General features: G+C 40.0%; 1 protein-coding gene across 3 annotated transcripts in view; it reads left to right on the top strand.

Annotated features, from left to right (window-relative positions):
• The first annotated feature begins 2,562 nt into the window (after positions 1–2,562).
• BOLL (boule RNA binding protein) overlaps positions 2,563–20,498 on the top strand; it is a 31,443-nt gene continuing 13,507 nt past the window's right edge. For 2 of the 3 annotated variants that reach the window (XM_087731799.1, XM_087731800.1), the window contains exons 1-8: positions 3,560–3,595; positions 5,020–5,160; positions 8,436–8,527; positions 10,878–10,932; positions 13,598–13,673; positions 16,462–16,589; positions 18,588–18,659; positions 19,645–19,692. In XM_087731799.1, coding sequence (XP_087587925.1) covers positions 3,566–3,595; positions 5,020–5,160; positions 8,436–8,527; positions 10,878–10,932; positions 13,598–13,673; positions 16,462–16,589; positions 18,588–18,659; positions 19,645–19,692 — 642 coding nt within the window. In that variant the 5' untranslated portion in view covers positions 3,560–3,565. Of the gene's footprint in view, positions 2,750–3,559; positions 3,596–5,019; positions 5,161–8,435; positions 8,528–10,877; positions 10,933–13,597; positions 13,674–16,461; positions 16,590–18,587; positions 18,660–19,644; positions 19,693–20,498 lie in introns of those variants that run through there. The other variant, XM_087731801.1, reaches the window with a different exon arrangement.

Here is a 20,498-nt window from a genome sequence, read left to right as displayed (position 1 = left end):
CATGCAATTCAGCAGAGTTCTGTAATCTTGCAAAAGAACTATTTCTAAAAATCTCATCAGCTCTGCTAAAATTGCCTTCACTTTTATACACTTTTCTCAGACAGCTACAAGAAAGTCACTACTAAGAGTTAAGCATTATATTGTTTTATATTACAGGCACAGAATTATTAGAAAGTCTCTTTTTTTTTTTTATTCCCTGTGGTAAGAATACTGTTGCAGAAGCTGGTAAATGCTGAAGCAACACCAGAACAGCAAGGAGCAGTGTAGGGTCCCATGAGGATTCCAGGTCTGTGCCCTGCCTATGGTCAGTGAGAGTTAAATGATGTAATGTATATGGGAAGTGCTCTTGGGTTTAGGTTGGATCGATATAATTTGCATACAGAAAACTTAAGCAACACACAAAGATTTGAATTCAACTAAAATATATGTTATTGTAGACATTATCAAGATAATCTTCTTTGAAGTTTTTACTTTAAAGCACCCAGAAAAGTAAAACAGTGTCGTGGTTTAACCCCAGCCAGCAATTAAGCACCACACAGCCACTCGCTCGCTCCCCCCGGTGGGATGGGGGAGAGAATTGGAAGAGTAGAAGTGAAAAAACTCGTGGGTTGAGATACAGATGGTTTAACAGGTAAAGCAAAAGCCGCGCAAGCAAGCAAAGCAAAACAAGGAATTCATTCACTACTTCCCATGGCAGGCAGGCGTTCAGCCATCCCCAGGAAAGCAGGGCTCCATCACGCGTAATGGTTACTTGGGAAGACAGATGCCATCACTCCAAACGTCCCCCCCCTTCCTTCTTCTTCCCCCAGTTTATCTACTGAGCATGACGCCATACGGTATGGAATAGCCCTTGGGCCAGCCTGGGTCAGCTGTCCTGGCTGTGCCCCCTCCCGGCTTCTTGTGCACCCGGCAGAGCATGGGAAGCTGAAAAGTCCTTGACTGGTGTGAGCACTACTTAGCAACAACTAAACCATCAGTGTGTTATCAACATTATTCTCATCCTAAATCCAAAACACAGCACCATACCAGCTACTAGGAAGAAAATTAACTCTATCCCAGCCAAAACCAGGACAAACAGGAGAGCAGCCAATGACAAATTGACCCTACAGCGATCCTGACATTGTATCTCGGGGCTGAGCTGCTGTGACTTAGCCTGTCAATGTCTGATCACTTTGAAAAGCAGCTTTCCCACTGGGGCGGTTCTCCCAGCACGCATTTGCCTGCATTCCAGCTCTTGCTGTCATCAAATCAAGCATTTTTGTCAGGCTGTACCTTGTAACTACATTAATTATGATTTTGACATTTGAATCACTCTTTTTTTCCAGAGCTGTTTACCAGCAGAGCTATTTTCAGGGCAATCCGCATTTGCAGACAGGATGAAATTACAGAACAGGCGAACAGGTTGTAGCGCTGTTCATTAAATGACCACGGAAGTACACCTGACACAAGTGTCACTATTGGTGCTTCTCCTCCACTTCGGTAAGGGCTGAAAAAAGAGTAGGAATATTTTGAGGAGTGGTCATGAAGGTGAGTCTTATTTTCTAGTCCTCTCTGCTAGCGGACCCCAAATTACATCTCTAAGGTCATCCCGGGCCTACTGTTGCACAGCTGTTTTCAGGGCAGCCTGCCTACTTGAGAGTTCCCTACTCTTTGGGAACCTTAAGAAGTCTCTTTGAGTTGCAGTAAGGACTTTCACTTCTTCGTGCTGACAGTCGTTAAGTCTAAACTATGTTTTTGCCTCCATCAAGCGTGGCCTGGCGAGTCAGACCCAGGGAACAGCCTCGCTGGGCGTTTCTGTATTTCTCCCGCTGAGGCCAGAGGACAGGTACAATGCATGACCCTGTTGTCCTCCCCGTTTCACTCCCTGGTTAAGGGGATAAAAACAGGGCTGGCGCCTGCCACCTGCCTCCCCGGGTGGTGGGGACAGAGCTGGAGGCAGGTTCTCCCCTGCGCCCCGGGGCCTGGCAGTGCCGGCAACCTCCTTCCCTTCCAACCCTCCGGGTGCCCTTCCTGCGCGGGGGCTCGCCGGTGACACGGCACCTGCGGGGACGGGAGAGCGGCCGGGCCGGGCTGGGCCGCCTGTGGCTCGCCAGCGCAGGGGCCCAGGCGGCTGGGCGGGCTGGCGGGAAGCGGCGGGGGCTCCGGAGACCGCACCGGCCCCGCGGCCGGCGGCGGCAGGCCATTTCCCCGCCCCCGGCGGCGGGGTGAGGGGGGGGCGGGCAGCCCCCCGGGGCCCTGAGGCGGGGCGGGCGGTGAGTGACGGCGCCAGCAGAAGCCGGGGAAAGGGCGGGGGAAGAGGCTCCCCCGGCCGCCCGCTCGCCGCAGGGATCCCAGAAGGGAAGGGGAGGGGAGGCGAGGCCCCTGGCGTGCCGGGGAGACGGTGCAGATTTGCGAAGGGGGCCATTTCCCCGGGGGAAGGAGGGGTGCAGGGGAGCGCGGCTCCTCGGAGCTCACCGCCGCTGCGCGGGAGCGGGGCTCGGCGGAGGCGGCCGCCGTCTGGGCGCGGGGCTGCGTGGGCGCTGGGGCGAGGAAGGGCTGCTCTGCCCCTCCCTCGTCACCGACCCCTGCCCCGCCCGCTTCCCCCCTCAGTGCCGCCCCTGCCCGCCGGCCTGCGCCTTCCCCGCCCCTCGCAGGCTTCTCGCTGCTGGTGGCCCTCGGCCGGGGCGCGAGGCGGAGCCGAGGAGCGCGACGCGTGCCGGCAACGTGCCGGGGCTGAGGCGGCGGCGGACAGATGGAGCCCGAGGGCGCGGTGAGGGGCCCGGCTGGGTGACGCCGCCGCCTCCCGGGGGGCCGGGGAGCCGCTCCTGCGAGAGGGCAGGGAGCGGCGGCGGGTGTCGGAGCGCAGCCTTCCCGCCAAAGCGCCCCTCGCTGGCGGCGGCGGTTGCGGCCCTGTCCCCGCCCCCGCGGGATGCCGCCATTTTCTCGGTGGTGTGGCGCTCAGGGGTGGCTTCAGGTTCTGGGGGGCCGCTCCTCTTGCCTCGGGTCTAGAGCGGTACCTGGGGAAGATGGGCGTCTAGTTTCTGGCGTTATAGGATATGGACTGTAAAAAGGGGGTTGCTTAGGGAGTAGGTTGGCGTTAATCACCAGGCCTTTGTAGTGTTTGGTTGTCTGACTGTGGATGTGTTCAACATAAAAATGTGAACTTATGGATTCTGGTAAAGAGTAGTTGTCAAACACACTAAATAACCCATAAAAATACTGATGAATGTACATATCCATACTGTTTGGGGGGAAAAAAAAAAGATTAAAAAGTGAGTTAAAAAATCTGTAGGAACACAAATTATTAGGTAAGCGACATGCTCTTATCACATAGTTTTTTTTTTTAATACTGTTTTCTTACTGCTACGCTGGCATTAGAGAGAGGAAATAATGTTTGAGATAGTTATCAGAACACAGATTTTAATGTTTTAAAATTCATTGGGGTTTACTGTATTGGGAGTTCACAAGTGATGTGTTTAATTCCTCGTTTCTTCCATGTGGAGTTTGGGGTGGTGGGGTTTGTGGGGTTTTTTTTGTTTGTTCTGTTTTTGTTTTTTTTTTTAATAAGACAAGTGTTAAAACTTGCATGGAGAAAATGAAATTTGAGATCTTTGAGGTAAGGAATACGTTTTGGCTGTGGTGTCAACTGTTAATTGTTACTTTATAGTTAAGATATTTTAGTACCGTACACAATTGCCAGATGATTATACAAGTTGCATATTGTATTTGGTGTGAAAGATGAAGAAAGTAGCCTGTTTCATTGTCCTTCAAAAGAGGCTAAAAGATACAGATACCACCAGAAGTGAAAGAACTTTATGCAGTAGCTTTCTATTTTTAAAATATGCTTGCATGTGTTTTGTTGGTCCTCACTACAAATTTTAAAGGTTGCACAATGGTAAGAAAAAATATATTTCTCTTGAAATCCTTTCAAAAGGAAGGTTGGAGGCTGATAACCCTAGGTTCCTACTTCTAGTTTTCACTGCTCTGCTTACTATTAGTCTTGTTATCTGTAGCCTGCAGCAGCTGCTCATCTTTCACTTTGGGCTCCTTCCTTGGTGGTACTGTCAGGGCACTATAGCCCAGGATTGGTTTTAGTAAACTTTAGTGGGGGGAGGGCGGTGGGGGAACCACAGCAAAAATGGTCTTGAAGCCTCTACTGCAATTCCTATTAGAGAAGTTAGTGACAGTACTATGTGGCTGCTTTACAGCTGTCATCTCGCAGTTAGCGTTGACTATGTAAGGCAGTATTGGTTTATTCTGAAAAGGGTTTCCAATGAAATGTGAGTCTGTATTGTTTCACAGTTCACAGGTGTAGGCAGGGTGGAAGTTAAAACATCAGGCAGACTTCACTAAATAATGGTTTCCATAAGGTTCCTACTGTACTGCATTCCTTTCTTTTACTGGGGTGAGAGCAATCTGGTGGTTCTTTAGCAGAGAGAATTTCTGTTAGGATCACTGTGCTTGTAGGCCAAGAGAGTGTTGAATTAAAAGACTAGTCTTCAAGTGCTGTTCTCATCAGTTGTAACGAGCTTGTGGATTTTATGTGGTGGAATTACAGGTGCTTGGCACTTGGAAAATCAAGCAGAAGCTGTTGCAGAGAGCAGAGTTTTGTAGATGTGTGCGAGTGCAGGTTGAGTTGAAAAGGTCCTTTCTATATAGGCTTAAACTAAGGGGTTTCTAATTCATCTCTGAAACAGAATTCATAACTTGGGATTCATACAGCAGGGTGCTGTGCGAACAGAAAAACTAACGTTGGGGGATTAGGCCCTAAATGACTAATTGAGAAAGGTATTAAAATAAAAGTCAAACTTCAGACTGTAGCGTGTTCACGAAGTTACTGAATTGCTTAAAACTAAGCTTATGTTTAAATACTTGCTGAGCTGCATTCTGAATAAAAATGTGGCTAATGTTCAGTTGTTTAGCATTTGCTGTGCCCCCCAGAAAGTTATGTACGTATTTTCTGTTGAGAATTTTTTATTTAATAGCTTATAACATGTAAGATACTGAAAATATTTGAAAATATTTTCTTTCAATCAGCAGACCACAAATCAGACGCAAACAGAATCTTTATCTTCATCTCCCAACACTGTGTCACCGGTGCCGTTAAATAATCTGAGCAGTGCTCCAAGGTTTGGAACAGTTACTCCAAATCGCATCTTTGTAGGAGGAATTGATTTTAAGGTAATTTTTTTTTCCCTAATTTTGCTACTAAATGATAATTTACAACCCTATGAAAATCAGTAGGAAAAAATGTGAGACATGATCTTATGTGTGTTGGTTTAGGTGGTAAGTGCTCTTCACTATAATGTTCAAATCTACAGTAGAGAATAACGCTTTAAGCTTTGGTTTATGTAACTGTACTACAGAGTTGACTCTTTGTACACCTAGCTGCTAGAAGCTTTTGACGTAGTGGTTCTCCAGAATTTTCTCTCTTCAAAGAAGGTGACTTTTGTAATCAGCAGAGCTTATGGTAGAAAAGTATGTAGAAGTTTGTTTTTTACTATGCATAACACAGTGTAATTTAATAAACTATAAGCACAATGTTATAGGTTGCAAACAGATCAAGTGTCAGTAGCTTCAGTTCCTCTAGCACTTTTCTTCCAGTTCATGCAAAGAAGGAGCTACAGTGCATGTATTCCTCACTTACCATAGTAATTTTCTTAAAAGCAAGTGTTTGTTTTAAAACAAACATTAAAGCTTCTCTGGGCAATTTGCAGTACTGATCTTAATTCTTAGAATGCTTGTGCCTTTATATATGCCCTAAAAACTTCAAATAGCAGTGAATATTGAACCATTCTTATATTGTTCAGTCACTTCGAACGTTTGTAGTGATATATGCACCTTATATATGATATGCAGACTTCTATACCAGCTACTCTCATTTTTCTTTCTTACCACTTTAGATAGTAAGTTAAGTCATTGACTTTTGCAAAACGTTGGTTGGCTTAGCTGTTTCTTTGTTCCCACCAACAGTATCTTCTCTGCCTTAATCCTCCTAGGCTGAGGACCTTTTTTTTCCCCCGAAAGGTCTTATTCAGGTCAGCTGGGGAGGATAAAAAAGATATTTATTTATTTTGTGAAAAAGGGAGACACTTCATCAACAAAAAAAAATATTCTGTCTAGCAAGCTCTTCTATCATTTTGCCAGACACTTCCATATGGGCTGTCACCATAGCAGTGATTCCTGTTTGTAAGAGGAAACATCTGGCCTCTTAAATTTGGAGAGACAATTCAGTAAGAGAAGTTAGAGTTGGGTACATTTTCATGTTGGCCTGAAGAGCTCTTTCTTCACTGGTGTATGCCGTGTATCTTTGACATAGGTAAAGACTTTCCATTAGCCTTTCTTAAGAATCCGACAAGTGCCTTTGTCCTGTCACGAGCAGGAAAAGGCAAGTCCTGAATGTGTTTCCGGCAAACTTCTAGATACCATGGTTTTCCAGATACTTGCAGATTTCACTGTGAATCTTAGAGTAGTGTTTCCTTCTTATTCCCCTTTAATACACTGCTCTGCAGATAAACTTCCAAGTTTATAGTCTTGTGTAGCCCTGCTTCATGTCCTTGAGGTATTGAATGACACTTTTAGGACTGATCAGTCTTAAGGGCTCTTCAGTTGTTTCTTGGCCTGTTTTAGCCTTCAATTATTTTTCTCAGCTTTGTGAAACAGCTGAGCTGCATGTAACATACAGAGCTTAACAGAAACAATCTTCCAGAAATAGAAAATTTTATCTGTAGGCCTTTCATTTCTAAGCAGATACATTTTGCTGTTCATTGGAGAAAATTTTAAGGGAAAGGAAAATCTCCACTACAAATCTTTTGTACTTTGTTACATGCTTTTCATTACTCAAGAATGTGAGAGCACTTTAGTATATGCTGTAGAATTTTTTTATGTAAGCTATCAGTTGTTTGGCTGAATCTGTTTTCCTAGGTACGCAGGCTTTCATACTTCTGCTAGGTGCAAAGCGTGATCATCTGTTCAAGAGAGTGGTTCTGGACTCCAGTCAGAAATTTTTTAACCTTTCCATGGTGGGTAATTTCTTGAGAACCAGTGCAGGCAGCTTTCAAGGAGAGCTTTATAAAACATTGAAGTATTTCATGCCTGTTCAGTGCACTTGTATCTGTTGTTACTCCTCACATTTTCAGAGTGACTGAGCATTTTCTAATATTTTAATGCCTGAATACTTGGATTAGTGAGGGAGATAAAGCAGTCTTCTACCATCATTGTTCTCTGCTGGACTTAAAGGTTGTAGCAAGCAAGCTGCATTATTTCTTTCTGTAAAATGTGTCTTGAGGGTACAATTATTCAAAAAGAGCATTAACTTCAAATTCTTTGTGGTTACGGAAGTTGTTTAAATTGGTTTTTGTTTCTTCTAAGTTCTTTTTGCTTCTCAAGCTTAGATGAGGCAGATAAGCCTTTGATGTGCAGGAGAGGACTTACTAAATTGTATACATACAGTTAAAAGCAATGAAAGTCATTCACTTAGCGATAAAGTAGTACTTCTGATACACATCCTTAAAATAACGAAAAATATAGATGAATATAGAAATTGCTTGAAGCATTTAGAGATCCATGCATATAAGCGTACTTCTTCCAGCATTAGGTATAGTATTAACTATGGACCATGTAGAACAAAACTTTAAAATCTGCAATGTGGTAGGGCACCATAGGCAATATTTAGGGCACCGTATTTGATATATGCTTACAGTGTAAAAGAAAACTTGATTCATAGAAGGTAGACGAGTGTTCACATAGCTTAGGTGTGCCTTTACATTAGCAACTTGTCTTCCTCTATGCATACTCAGAAGGGAGCAGTTTCCTCCAAGTGGATTTAGACCATTCTCCATTAAAAGGACCTTTTCTTACTTAATTTATAATGTGGAGTTCCTGTGGTGTGCCTGTACATATTTGCAGAGTCTTATATTAATTGTACTTCAGAAAGAGGGATCACGGCATATTAGATGGATTTGACCATTAAGTCACTGTGGTTTAGCGGGGATTTTTTTCATATATGACCTATGCATATCCTTTATGGAAGCCTACGTACTCTGCCGTTTCGAAGTTTGAAAACATTGCAGTGATGTTTCATGTTGTAAACAGCGCTCTAGTATGTAATTTATAGAAACTAAAATTCAGATCTAGTAAACCTGCTTCAATGGTCTTGCGTGTAAAGGGACGGTTGTTACGTAAATCCACTAAAAGAGGAATTTTAATATTTTGGTGGCTTTCTGGCATTATTGCTGTATATGAAAATGCAGTAATTAAACAGGGATGCTGTTTTCTTGCTGTGAGGCTCATACATGCTCATTCTTCTCTCTTCCTATCCAGGATTACAATTAGTTTGTAGCAAACTTTATCCAAAGTATATCCATTAAAAGTCTTATGGTAAATATTCATTGAATAATTATGCAAACCAACTTTTCTTCTTTTTTTTTCTCCCCCCTCTTGATTCGCTGTACTAGACTAATGAAAATGATCTGAGGAAGTTTTTTGCTCAGTATGGCACTGTGAAAGAAGTGAAGATAGTAAATGACAGAGCTGGAGTATCAAAGGGGTTGGTATAGTAGAATAAGCATGTTGTGGGAATTGAAAATATAACAGAAAGCTGACTAAATATAGTAAACTTGATTATGATTTTTCATAGCTCAGAATGTTATTAATTTTATGTCGTTGATGTTCCCAGTTGTTCCATGTATGCAAAAATCTGTTCTTGCCCTTTAACATCTACATATAAATGTCTTTGTGGTTTGCATAACTGTAAAACTCTATAGTCATGTTACTGTAATATAATACGAAGCTGTGTGCAACTAGGAAAAAATCAGTAGTGCTTTCAGGTTTTTTTATGACAATAATAATTTCAGTAGATAATGCTAAAAAGGTAATTTAGTTATTAAACATACATATTTCTACTACTGAAAGCCAGTGTGGAAAGGAGCCTAAGAATGGAGGAAGAGGTGTGAGATACACCTGATCGTGCTGGAGCGCATGGCAATAACTGAGATGTTATGTTAAGATTTCTGGAACAAGAACATAAGGGAAAAACCTGACAAGGAATCATGATTGCAGAAAAGAGGACTAGGACTGGAAGTCAACAATAAGAGAAATGCCAAAGAGCAAATCTGGAGAACGATTAAGACTGGGTAGTAGAGTTATTGCTAGAACCCTAAGGATGGTGAAGGAAATAAGGTAGGGAACTGTACTGCCACAGAAGGGTGGAAAGAGGGCTGAAGCAAAAAGGAACATGCATGAGAATTTGTACCTTTGAAGTTCACTTTGGTCAGGAGTTCTCTTCTGAGCAGTAAGCTTGTGGTGTCTGAATCTTGTAATTTTAATGCCGTCGGCACTTAACATATATCAGCAAATTACACACTGAGCCGCAGATCTTAGCGTAGAGTATATGTGAATGGCATGTTGGACTTGGTCGTGGTCCCAGATCCGTCACTAAGCCTCTTACCTTTTTACTGAATTCCAAGAAATATCTGAGACTTGCAGTACATGTGTCCATATAATACAGTAACCCAAGAATATCCAGTTGTTATTCAGTTGTGATTGCCAACATATGTCTCACAGTAAATACGTTGGAAAATAATTACTTTCAGTGGTGTTGGGATTTCTACTGAAATCCAAGTACAGGCTTCGTTGCTTCTCGTTGATAGGTGATTTAAGAAACTTAAAAGTTTGTGTGATTGATTATGTCGATTAGTTTATTGTCCAGATAGTGCATAGAATGAAAAGTCTGTGTAGGTAAGGTCCCAAGCTAGGAAGATAATTTCTGTGTTCTTTGAACTGGGAAATGTTTCCAAATTTGTTTAGAGAAGGCAATACAGGAAAAGTATAGCTGGCCAGAGACTTACTGGACCTCTGTACTCAAATAAGCAGGGAAATGCTCACAAAGAATGGTATGTTGTATTGCAAAATGTGATCTGCTGGCTGGAATGGCAGAGGCCTTCTTGGTATCATCTGAAATCTGACCATGAGAAATGAGCTATGAACCTAAGAAATTATGCATACAACGGTACTAAAAGATTTAAAAAAAAAAAAAAAAAAAAGATATGTCAATATTCAGAAAGTTGCAGTTGACTTGGGGAAAAAAAGAATCCATTTGTGGTACAATGTGTTGTGGTACAGACTTTAAGATCAGATACTTCCTTACTTTTGCACAGGCAGTACCACATTCAGTGGCCTCGATTTCCCTGGGAATGAATTGAGGGGTTTCCGTACCACAGGAGTTATGTGTAGAAAGCCTGTTTAGTTTGTTGCAGCAGTTTGAAGAGGTATGGTGAAAGAGACACACTGTGTCACGAAGTATGAGAATGCTTCATCCTTGGTCCACATAGAACTCTTGTTTAATGCTAGTCATGTCAAGAATTACAAGAATAATTCACAGATAAACGCTATCTCCGCATTGCTGCTTTTTCTGAGAACTCAATTTAATATACTGGATAGTGCTTGTGGAGGTGTGGAGCATTCACAGTTGTTGCTGAAGTAGGTGGGAGCTGTGCTATGAAGTACAGTATTAAAAAAAAAAAAAAAAAAAATCCCAAGTGTCTCATCTTGGGCACCCATAACGAGTGAGAGCTTCAGATCAAAATCTCCTTGTTGAATAGAAATGAAGAAACTAAAGATGTACACTGAGTAACAAGGACAGTACAGACTTTTGCATAGCTTTCTATGTGGGCTACTCATTCACTGCATAGAAACAGTAATATATTACGATGTACTGTTAGTAAGTAGACTAGGATGTTAAATTAAGATTACAGTTGTTACTGCAATCTTTATTTCTATGATTGATTTTTTTTTCCCATTAGTTTACCGTTTAATGTCACTTGTACTATATATGAAGTAATAATGTGCAATATGTAAATATGAACTCCAGAGACTTAGCTTCTGTAATTTTTATTTAGGTATGGCTTTGTTACTTTTGAAACCCAAGAAGATGCACAGAAGATTTTACAAGAGGTAAGTGATAGTCCCCATTATGATTATATCTTAAATGAAATACTTCATTTCATATTATACACTAAGTGTAGCCCTAGTTGTCTGGTTCTTTTCTGTTTGCCAACTTGTATTTGAAATTAAGTTTGGTCTGTTAAGTTTGGTCTGCATAGGTAAGAAGATGTCTTTGAGAGATCTAAGATATGATTTATACTGAGATCTTCTGGAACTAGGAAAGGGAGTTACCACTTCATAGTAGAGCTCTTGACTTTGATATATAGTCTTTACTTTCTTTGTATTTGGTCTAGTAGATATAGAGCTATAAAGACACTATCCTTCACAATTGCTTTCATTTGCTTTACTAGAGAATCCATTGCTGTCAGGCTTTTGTGGGGAGTTGGGAAAGATAACTTCTGTCTTTTGTTCTGACATGTTTGATTGTCAGAGTTGACATAGTTCTTTTCAGGAATAATTAGATTCACTTGGAAGTCATAAACAATGAAGCTCATTTTATGTCATGTAATTATTGCTTCCCCTCTTAGCTACATTACTGCCTTGATGCTCCTTGTAGAACCTTCCTTGAGACATGGTTAGCTCTTCAGCTGTATGGTAGCTCTTCAGTTTGTTTTGCTTTTGTTTGTTTTTTTTAAATGTGCGCTCTATGTTCTGGTGGGAACGTATTGGAGAGATCTGTTGGTCAGGATCTATTCATATACATGAGGGTATCCGGATACGGGGGGAAAAAAAACCCAGAAAATAGTATCCAAGGCTTGCAAATTGCCTTCTCCCAAATATAAAGCTGGTTAAAATGTTGAAATACTGAGCCTTTGTTGGAAATTTGGCTATTAAAATTCAAAATAAGAGCTGGGACATTTTCAAAGAAGTTTTCAGAGTGTTTTCAAAAAATGCGGTTACGTGGAGCCAAAAGAGTACACAGACAGGAACTTGAGTCAGCTACTTTTCTTCCCCTGTTTTTTTAAATTGTTTTATTTCTGTGAACTGGAAGAATACCAGTGGTACTGAATACCGTTGTGAAAATGGCTTAGGATTTTTGCCTCTGCTGTAACTGAAAGGCTGCTCCATGTGAAGTCTTACTGATGTCTCATTCGATGATACTAATACTTTTTTGTCTACTGTAAGTGCTTTAATTTCGATGTCCTACAGTTCTGTCACCTTTTTCATCTTTGCACCATACTGCTATTTCGTATTCATCTTAAGATCAATTAGCATCTAGGTCTTTCTCAGACATCTTAAGCTGAGAGTTTCTAGGCTTTAGTAACTTATGTATGAAATGAATTATTTTTTTCATTTTGTACTCTTGAATTTCTTCTCTTTTATAAGATATTCTGATCATCCTTTGCACTGTTTGGTTTTTTTTTTTGCATTCTACTTTTCTATCATGAGTAATGTCTCCAGAAATTTCTTTTTCTATGTTGCAGTCTTCAAAAGTATTAAATTGTGTTAGTATTGAGAACAGACCTTGGAGTTTCACCAGGATCCTCTTTCCACTCATATGCTGTTACTACTAATGCTATCTCTTCCCATCTTTCTGAAGTAATTTTTTGTTCACCAGTTTTTCCTAGTAGTCTTCACTTTCTGTAGCAGCATGTGTAATTTTTCATGTGGTGCTGTATTGAATGCTTTGAAGAAGTCCATACAGATGAGATACTTCTCTTAACTGTGCAAATTGTGTATAAAAAAAAAAAAAAGTCTAAATTCTGATGGATCACATCAATGACGTACATTGCATTGGGAAGAATCATCTTCCTATTGTCTGTGTTGGAATGCTCTTTGACTGAAATGCGCATCTGTTTTCTAGGAGTTGCTCTGTGTTTAATAGGTTAGGTAGGTATGTTTGCCATAATTAATACTTCTTTATGAAGTCTCAGATTCAACAAAATAGTTTGCATTACATAGATGCTGACAACTAAAAAAAATGGTTTATTTACCCTATTCCTTTCCGTTATATTAACAAGTACTGAGTTCAGTGTCAACTTAAAAGCAAAGGCAAGGTTTTCATTTACCTGATGGACCTGGTGCTCACTTTTTGTTGTAAGCAAAACAGCGGGAAGAGAGTGTAGCTTTACTTGTCTGTACCTAGCACTTTTTTATTGAAAAATTCTTCTGCAATAGTTTAGCCTTACTAGGATAGCTGTTTTAGTGTGCTTTTATGTTTTGTTAGCCTGAATATAAGGAAGTTTTAAGGCAGTCCTGAGTGAATATGGGGATTTTTTTTTTACATTCAACCCTTATAATCTGTCTGTTTTCATAGACTGACTTGTTCCTGTCATCTTTTGTAAAATAATGTCATGATCATAAAAAAAAAATTTCATCTTTACAGTTGAAATTGTCAGTTTGTGTATGCATGTGCTTTTTATAAAAGCAGTAAATAAATGAGGAAGGTAAAACTAAAAAAATCTGCTGACAATTATAGGTATCAGTTCTTAATCAAGAGGCTCCATGAGGAATAAGCAATACTTGAAATTACTAACCATTAGTTTTGTCTATGTGAAGTTAGATTGAAAAGGCATTATATAGTTTTTGGTTTGAGATGCACTGTAAATAAAAAGCAGGGGAGGGTGAAACCTGTTAAGTGCCTTGTCTACTTCTGATTTTTGTTTCTTGGATGCCTGGATATGTGTAGAAAATACACATACTGAATGTCTCTTTTTTTTGTCTTCAATTCTAGGCTAAAAAACTTAATTATAAGGATAAGAAATTGAATATTGGTCCAGCAGTAAGAAAGCAGCAAATACGGAGTCCTCGTATGTATTTTTATTTACATTTGTATATTATGTAAGTGTCACTATGAATATAAGTTTTTAACCAAGATGTGCCTGGTCGTGCACTGTATTAATGCTGTGCATGGAATATGCTCAGAATGGTTTGCAGTAAAAGTAAATGCATGCCGGTGGAAATGTCCAAATAAACAGATTGATGATCTTTGGTTCTTTTATCTCTTTTAATATGTTGTTTACTTTCTTTCTTGGAAAAGATTATCTAGGAACAAACCGAATGAAAATTTCTCTCAGTTGCCAGGCAAAACCTCAAATCTAAACACTTTAGACTGTCCTCACAGATTCTACAGGATAAAGCAGGCTGTGCTGGTTGGTTGGGTTGTTACTGATTTATGTATTTATTTATATTAGCAAAATCCATCAGGACTGTTGCATCTTGCTTTCTTTGGTAGAAACCATAGGGAATGGGTGGTTGCAGTCACCGTTCGCTTCTTAAGAGTTCTTTGCTGTAAAGTAATGGAATGGATGCTGTATGTTCCTTCTCTGGCAAAGAACTATTTACACTGAACACTTACATAAGAGGAGTATTGATAAGGGTTTTTTTGGGGGGGGGGGTGGTTTTGTTGTTGGGTTTTTGTTTTGTTGGTTTTTTTTCCCCAGATGACTTCTTTATCTTGAGCAAGTATGCTGTTACGATGTTCTTTCAGGGGAGACAGAAGACAGGTTTTCTTCTAGAGAAGATGCTCTCCCGTTCTGCGAGGGGCTGTTTTATTTCTGTAATACACTACTGAAAATGTAGTGAATTTACTGAATAAAACTACCAACTTTTAAGACAAGATCTGTCAGGTTTTGGCATAGCAGGGCATGCTGTTTTGTTATTCCTCAGTAAGGGCTATGTCAGAGATGTAAAATACATTCAGTATTTGTTCTATGCTACCTTTTGGAAGAGGGAAAAAATTTTGCTCATCTTCTGGCTGAGGACAATACAGAGACTTATAGTTTAATTCTAAAGCTTTCTTTAGTTGTTACTGTCACATTACCGATTAGAAGTAGTTCGTATGTACACTAATACTGATGGTGCAAACATACTTTCTGCAGACAGGAAACTTCCCTCTCTCTTCCTCCCCTCATACATAAATACGCCCTTCTCCCTTGTAAGTGTGTAGGATAGTGGTTGCCCAGGGGAAGTGGAACACTTTGTTCCAACTGTATCGTTTCTTTGCTTTTGAAATTATTCAGCGTGATCTTTGCTCAGTCATCATCAAGGGGTAATATGCCTTTTTTTCTTGTTGTGCTTTACTTCCTTTCCGTCTTTGACTTGGACTTTCTCAGTTGCACTGCCTGACTTGTGGTGCTTCCTTCCTCTGACTCTTGTGCTGAATGTGTGTATTGATAGAAGAGGGGCATATCTCTAATTCTGAGACCTGGGGGAACAAAGGAAAAAAAAACTCAAAAACATTTTTTGAAGAAAGCTGCTGTGTCCTTCTGAGGTCTCTGTTTGTGGCCGTATTTGACTCTGCCACTTCTTCCTCAGGCCTAGGATAGAGCTGTGATACAAGATCATATTGACATCTAGTGACATATCCTAGGATCTGATTTTAGTGTGTGTGCTTTCATGCTCAGCCTACCAGCCTTAGTCACTAGGCTACTTTGTCCTACTGCAGCTCATCTTGAGGTTCGTGAAGCCATAAAGCCTAGACTTGCAGTATCACTGTAGGGCTGTGGTTCTACGGCATTTAGCAGAATTTAAGAGAGAGCCCATTATCGCTGTCCTCTCCAGCCCACCTGTAATCTAGTACCTGCCTTCCCTGCTATTAAGCAAAACAATTTTTAGTTCTTCTGTCATCATAGGACCTTTTTTGCTAAGAACTTTGAACATACTGGGAGAACCAGTCAGTTTGTTTTTCCCCAGTACCAAGTATTGTGAAAATGGGCATTCTAAAAGCTAAAAAAGTGGAAACCAAACATGAACAGCTGGCAGAAGAATGATGAATTATTGTGGGCTGGAAGAATTTCAGATAGCTGTATCTCCCCCAAGTTTGTTTGGTTTTGGTGTTGGTTTTTTTCCTCTGTCACAGTGAGTTTGCTGGGTTTGATGGAGAATATTTCCTTTTCCTTTATAAGAGATGTATTCAACAATAGCAGAAAGTTCTGTGCAATGTACTTGGTACTTAGCGAAGGCTGTGAGAAGGCTGTGTAGATGGAACTCTGCTCTGGGATCAGACCATGCTTATTTATAGCCTCCGCCGTAGCGGCAGCATTGCTGAGAAGTGTCCCTGTTGCTGACATCTAGATACCGGTTCTTTCTTTTGCCAGGCAGTGTGCCATCACAGAAAGACAGTCTCAAAGTACGTGTTGAGAAACTAGGCTGCACCTTGTAAAGAAATCGTTCTGTTACTTTTAGCGCTTGGATCCTGTTTCAGCTAAGTATGACTATGCGGAGGTTACCAATGAAAATCTCCTACAGTGTGAAGTTACCTTTGGATATTTGAAGATTAAAAAATACATGTATTTGCTGGTAATTGGAGTTACCTGTGTTTAGTAATTTATATGCATGTCATCCTCTGCACCCCATCCCATCTACCTCTGGAGACATCTGTGACTATCTGCTTTCATGATTTTGTGTTTGAGAGGGAACTGAGATGGTACTAGGTGTACTGCCCTTTCAGTGTTTAGTGTTCAGTGCACTAGGTGTTCTTTCCTTTCAGTGTTTAGCTTCTCTGAAGATCAGAAATGATCTTTTTCTTTTTTTATATGACCTACACATTAAAAAAAAAATTACTGGTAAGTAAACTTTTTAAAATATTGATTCCAGGTTCTACTGTAATACCAGAAGGTGGTACAATGTACTTAACTACTTCAAGTGGATATCCTTATATTTACCATAATGGAGTGGCTTATTTTCATACATCTGAAGTTGCTTCTGTTCCACAGCCATGGCCAGTAAGTAATTTATTTTTGTATATATGCTTCTCTGTGGATCAGGATGAGTTCAGTGTTTTCAAGTCCCTCCTGCTTCCAGTTTCTTTGGCTGTGCCTCATGTTTGATGTTTAAATGGTTTCCTTATATTAGTCTGTTTATTTTGTGTTTTTTAAATATTACTTAAGTTTATTGTTCTTCTTCAGGGGACTTTGCTTTGATGCGGCCTACTGGACAGGGTAGTTCAGAATCATTGTGGGCCCTACCCCAGGAGAACTTTTGTTTTACTAAAGAGTTGTTGGTGCTTATGACCCTTGATTGGCTCCATTTATTATTCCTCCATGAGTGAGCTGTTCTTGGCTGCAAAATATTATGCTGAGGATGAAAAGAGAACATAAGACATAAAACAAAAGTGAAATTAGGTAATTTCGTAGTCATTCACTTACACTTTTTCACAAATACTGCTTGTTTTAGGAAGAAGATAATGCAATTGATCAATTGTTTGCCTTTAGTAGGCTTGGGGAACTTGGACAGAATTTCTTGGGAAGTACAGGAAGGAGTTGTCAATCACTTCTTTTTTTTGTTTTGTGTTTTTGTTTTACAAGAGGGAAGGATTACAAGACTGCAGTCTGCATAAGGCACAAGACCTAATGTAGAGGACGAATCCTTACTAATTTCTGTAAAAGCAGCATTCACAGTGGCTGTACGTGCCACCTCTATAAATGAGTGGAAAATCCCTTCGCATATTCAGGGAAAAACTCAATAGAAGAATTACTAATAAATAAAAAGAAACTTTCCCAAAACAGATGAGAGCTGTAATAGATTCTTTTCCGTTGTTTATTTTGGCACTGTAGAATCTTTCTCAGTATTTAACTTCTGTTTGCTCTTCTAACAGAGACATGATACAGTGCTTCATAGTGCCTCCTCAACTTTAGAGGATAAGCATAAATACCTGTTGACATATTTTAGAAAGCCTTTTTGAAGTTCATACTCTATACTTCTAGAGAACTTACTCAAATCCTACCTGTTGGAAAAAAACAATACTTTTTGTGTTCGAGTACTGAACTTTGGTGCTGGTGCCCTGGCTCAGACCCACTGTGTTTCAAACAACTAGCACTCAATCTTTCTAGAAATAGCACTGCCTCTTTTGGTTTCAGTTATTTACGTATTCTTAATTTTCGTTGTTAGGAAAGTACCTGTATAAAGAAGTTAAGGAAAAAAAATGAAAATTTGATGTTACAGAAAACATGAATCAAATTAAAGATACTGATAATTTTTGGTGTGTATTGTGTGTGTGTAACAATTGGGTCTTTTTTTTCCATTTTGCATTCTGCGTTTTCATACAGTGTAGAGTGAATTGAAGTAGTTGTGAAGCAGTTCATTCCTAAATATTTGCAGGAATGAGGGAATTTCATGACATGGGAGTTGCACACCCTAGCTTTAACTACTCAGAACTAGTGGTTAACAGTCCTATGTTGTTCTCTACCATGACCATATATTTCTGCCCCCCTTTCTTTCACTGGTGTTTCTCTGACCCTAAACTGGGCCCCCTAAAAGAACCCAGACAGGTTTCTAGCTGGTTTAGCTCCCTAAACTGGCTCACTGCCAAATCAGATGAATGCTGGGGCTGGTGTGAGGAAGGGAACGGAAAAGGGAAGATTAGGTTGGGGTTGTGGAAAGGATGGGAATACATCGGTGACAACTTAGATTGCCCTAAGTGTTTACAAAAATGTACCTATGGTCAGGATAGCAGATGGCCTTAGCATCTCTAGACAGTGAGGGCCTAGTGCTTTCTGGAAAGAACTAAGTAAATATGCCGAAGTTTTTTTTTGTTTCGCCTCTAATGTAGGTCTTTAGAGACAGTGGTTTTGAAGAACCTAAGTGTAAGTTAAAACTTGGTAAATCCATTTTGAAAAGGGAGGGGAGGTGGTTCAGCGTTATAGTATTTCATAACTGTTCTTAATAGGAGTGACAATTTATGAAATTGCTGCATTAAGACTTGTAACTTTTTTCTTTTTAAGTCACGCTCTGTTTCCAGTTCACCTATGATGGTAGCTCAACCGGTTTATCAGTCTCCTACATACCATTATCAGGTATCTATTTGAAAATGGGTTTCAGACTATCGGTATTCCTTCCAGCCATGCAGTTTTATTTGCAGCACTGTCTCAGGTCTGTTTATTCCTAGGAAATAAAAAGACTGTTCAAAATAGTCATATAAAACAGATTTTAATTTCATTGAAGGCTTTCTTTTCACTAGAATACAATTTATTCTGCCTATGTAACTACATGGAAATGTAATAAATTAAAATTTTCTTTGGTGTTCCTAGACAACTGGCTTAATACCATCCTTAACTCTTATCATCTAAGCCAAACTCCTGCTCAAAGTAGGGCTGGTTAGATCAGGCTTCTTGGGAACTTGTCCAGTTGAATTTTAAATATCTCCAGTGATGGAGATTCCACAACCTTTCTGGACAGCCTCTTCCAATATTTGACCCTTCTTATGGTAAAAGACTTTTTGCCTTATAATTAGTTAAAATTTTCAATGTTCCAGCCTGTGTCCATTGACTCTTGTGCTCTGGACACCTCTAACGAGTCTGGCTCAATCATGTTTGTGCCCCATCCCCCACTTAGGTAGTTGTAGCCAGCAGTAATTATCCTCTCCCACCTTTATCCTTCCCAAGGCTGAACAAACCCAATTCTCTCAGCATCCTGATATGTCTGTTCTCCAGTCCCCTAACTATCCTGGTGGTCCACTACTGAATTTATGTAGTATGTCCATATTTTCAACGTGTAGTGGAAAGTTAACTGCATTTTGTATCTTCTGTTTTCCTAATTAGGCATGCTTCTTAGATGCTTCAGTATTTTAGCAGCTTATGAAATGCCCCAGTTAGAGGCTGAGTGGAAGTAGACAAAACTATGTTCCTGAATGATCTGGGGGCTTATGAAAATCATATTTCTTTTTAACTCAGAATTTATTATAGATTTGAGATAGGTTTGATTCTAGTATGTTGGGAATTCTAGTATGTGTAGGCCTATGTTCTTAATCATGTAAGTAATATTTTTTTTGTTTGAATTTAGACGCCAACACAGTGTCTTCCAAGTCAGTGGCAGTGGTCTGTTCCACAGGTAAATACAGTTCATAGTTGCAGCATTTTACCATTAGTTTGCATCTGGTTTAAAGGTACGGTGCACTTAATCTAACAGTGAAATTTCCCACTATTCACAACACTGAAATAAATATTAATTGCTATATTTTAACAATGCATTTGTAACACTTGCTGATACAATAGAAGGCATAAAATAGCATTTATTGAAATACCAAATACAAATCTGATGTAAAGAAAGCATCTTCTCCTCCCCTCTGGCAAAAAGTTTGTATTAAATTCTAGTAAGTTCTCAGAAGCAGGTAAAATCTGCCATATTTTGCCTGGTAGGAGAAGTTAATACCAACTAGCTCATTAACTGATACTAATGGTGATATTTCATTAGAGTATGGCTAGCAGAGACACGTAGACACAGAAGTATGGTGAAATTTGACCCAGACCCTTGAAATAGGAGGAAGAACTTGAAATTGCTACGTTGGTAATTTTGGGGGGAGACTTTTATCGGTTTTGTGATCTCTGTAGCAGAGGAGCTTCATATGGAAATCTGGCCACTCAAGGAACTTGAAGAGTTTGAAGCTAAAAGGAGGACCAGGTCCCTTAAGCTTGAACTGTTACAATGCATCCTCATTACTTTAGTAGCAGCCAGCCTTGTCCAGTTATGGTCAGTTCCAGTCTATTAACAGATGTCAGTCTGCTGCTTTGAAATCTGGGTGCTGAATTGCAGAAATACTGTGGGTTTTATTTTAAAACTAAAATACGTGGAGTTTTTTAATGTAACATTTTTGCAAGAGAAAATTAAACTGTGTTATGTTTCCGTGATCTTGAGAG

This window comes from Nipponia nippon, unplaced genomic scaffold (genome assembly GCF_047370975.1).
Source record: "Nipponia nippon isolate SJK-2023a ecotype South Korea unplaced genomic scaffold, ASM4737097v1 scaffold_5, whole genome shotgun sequence".
Lineage (NCBI taxonomy): Eukaryota > Metazoa > Chordata > Aves > Pelecaniformes > Threskiornithidae > Nipponia > Nipponia nippon.
The sequence above is the reverse complement of the archived record's forward strand: the minus strand, read 5'-3'. Positions and strand labels throughout refer to the sequence as shown.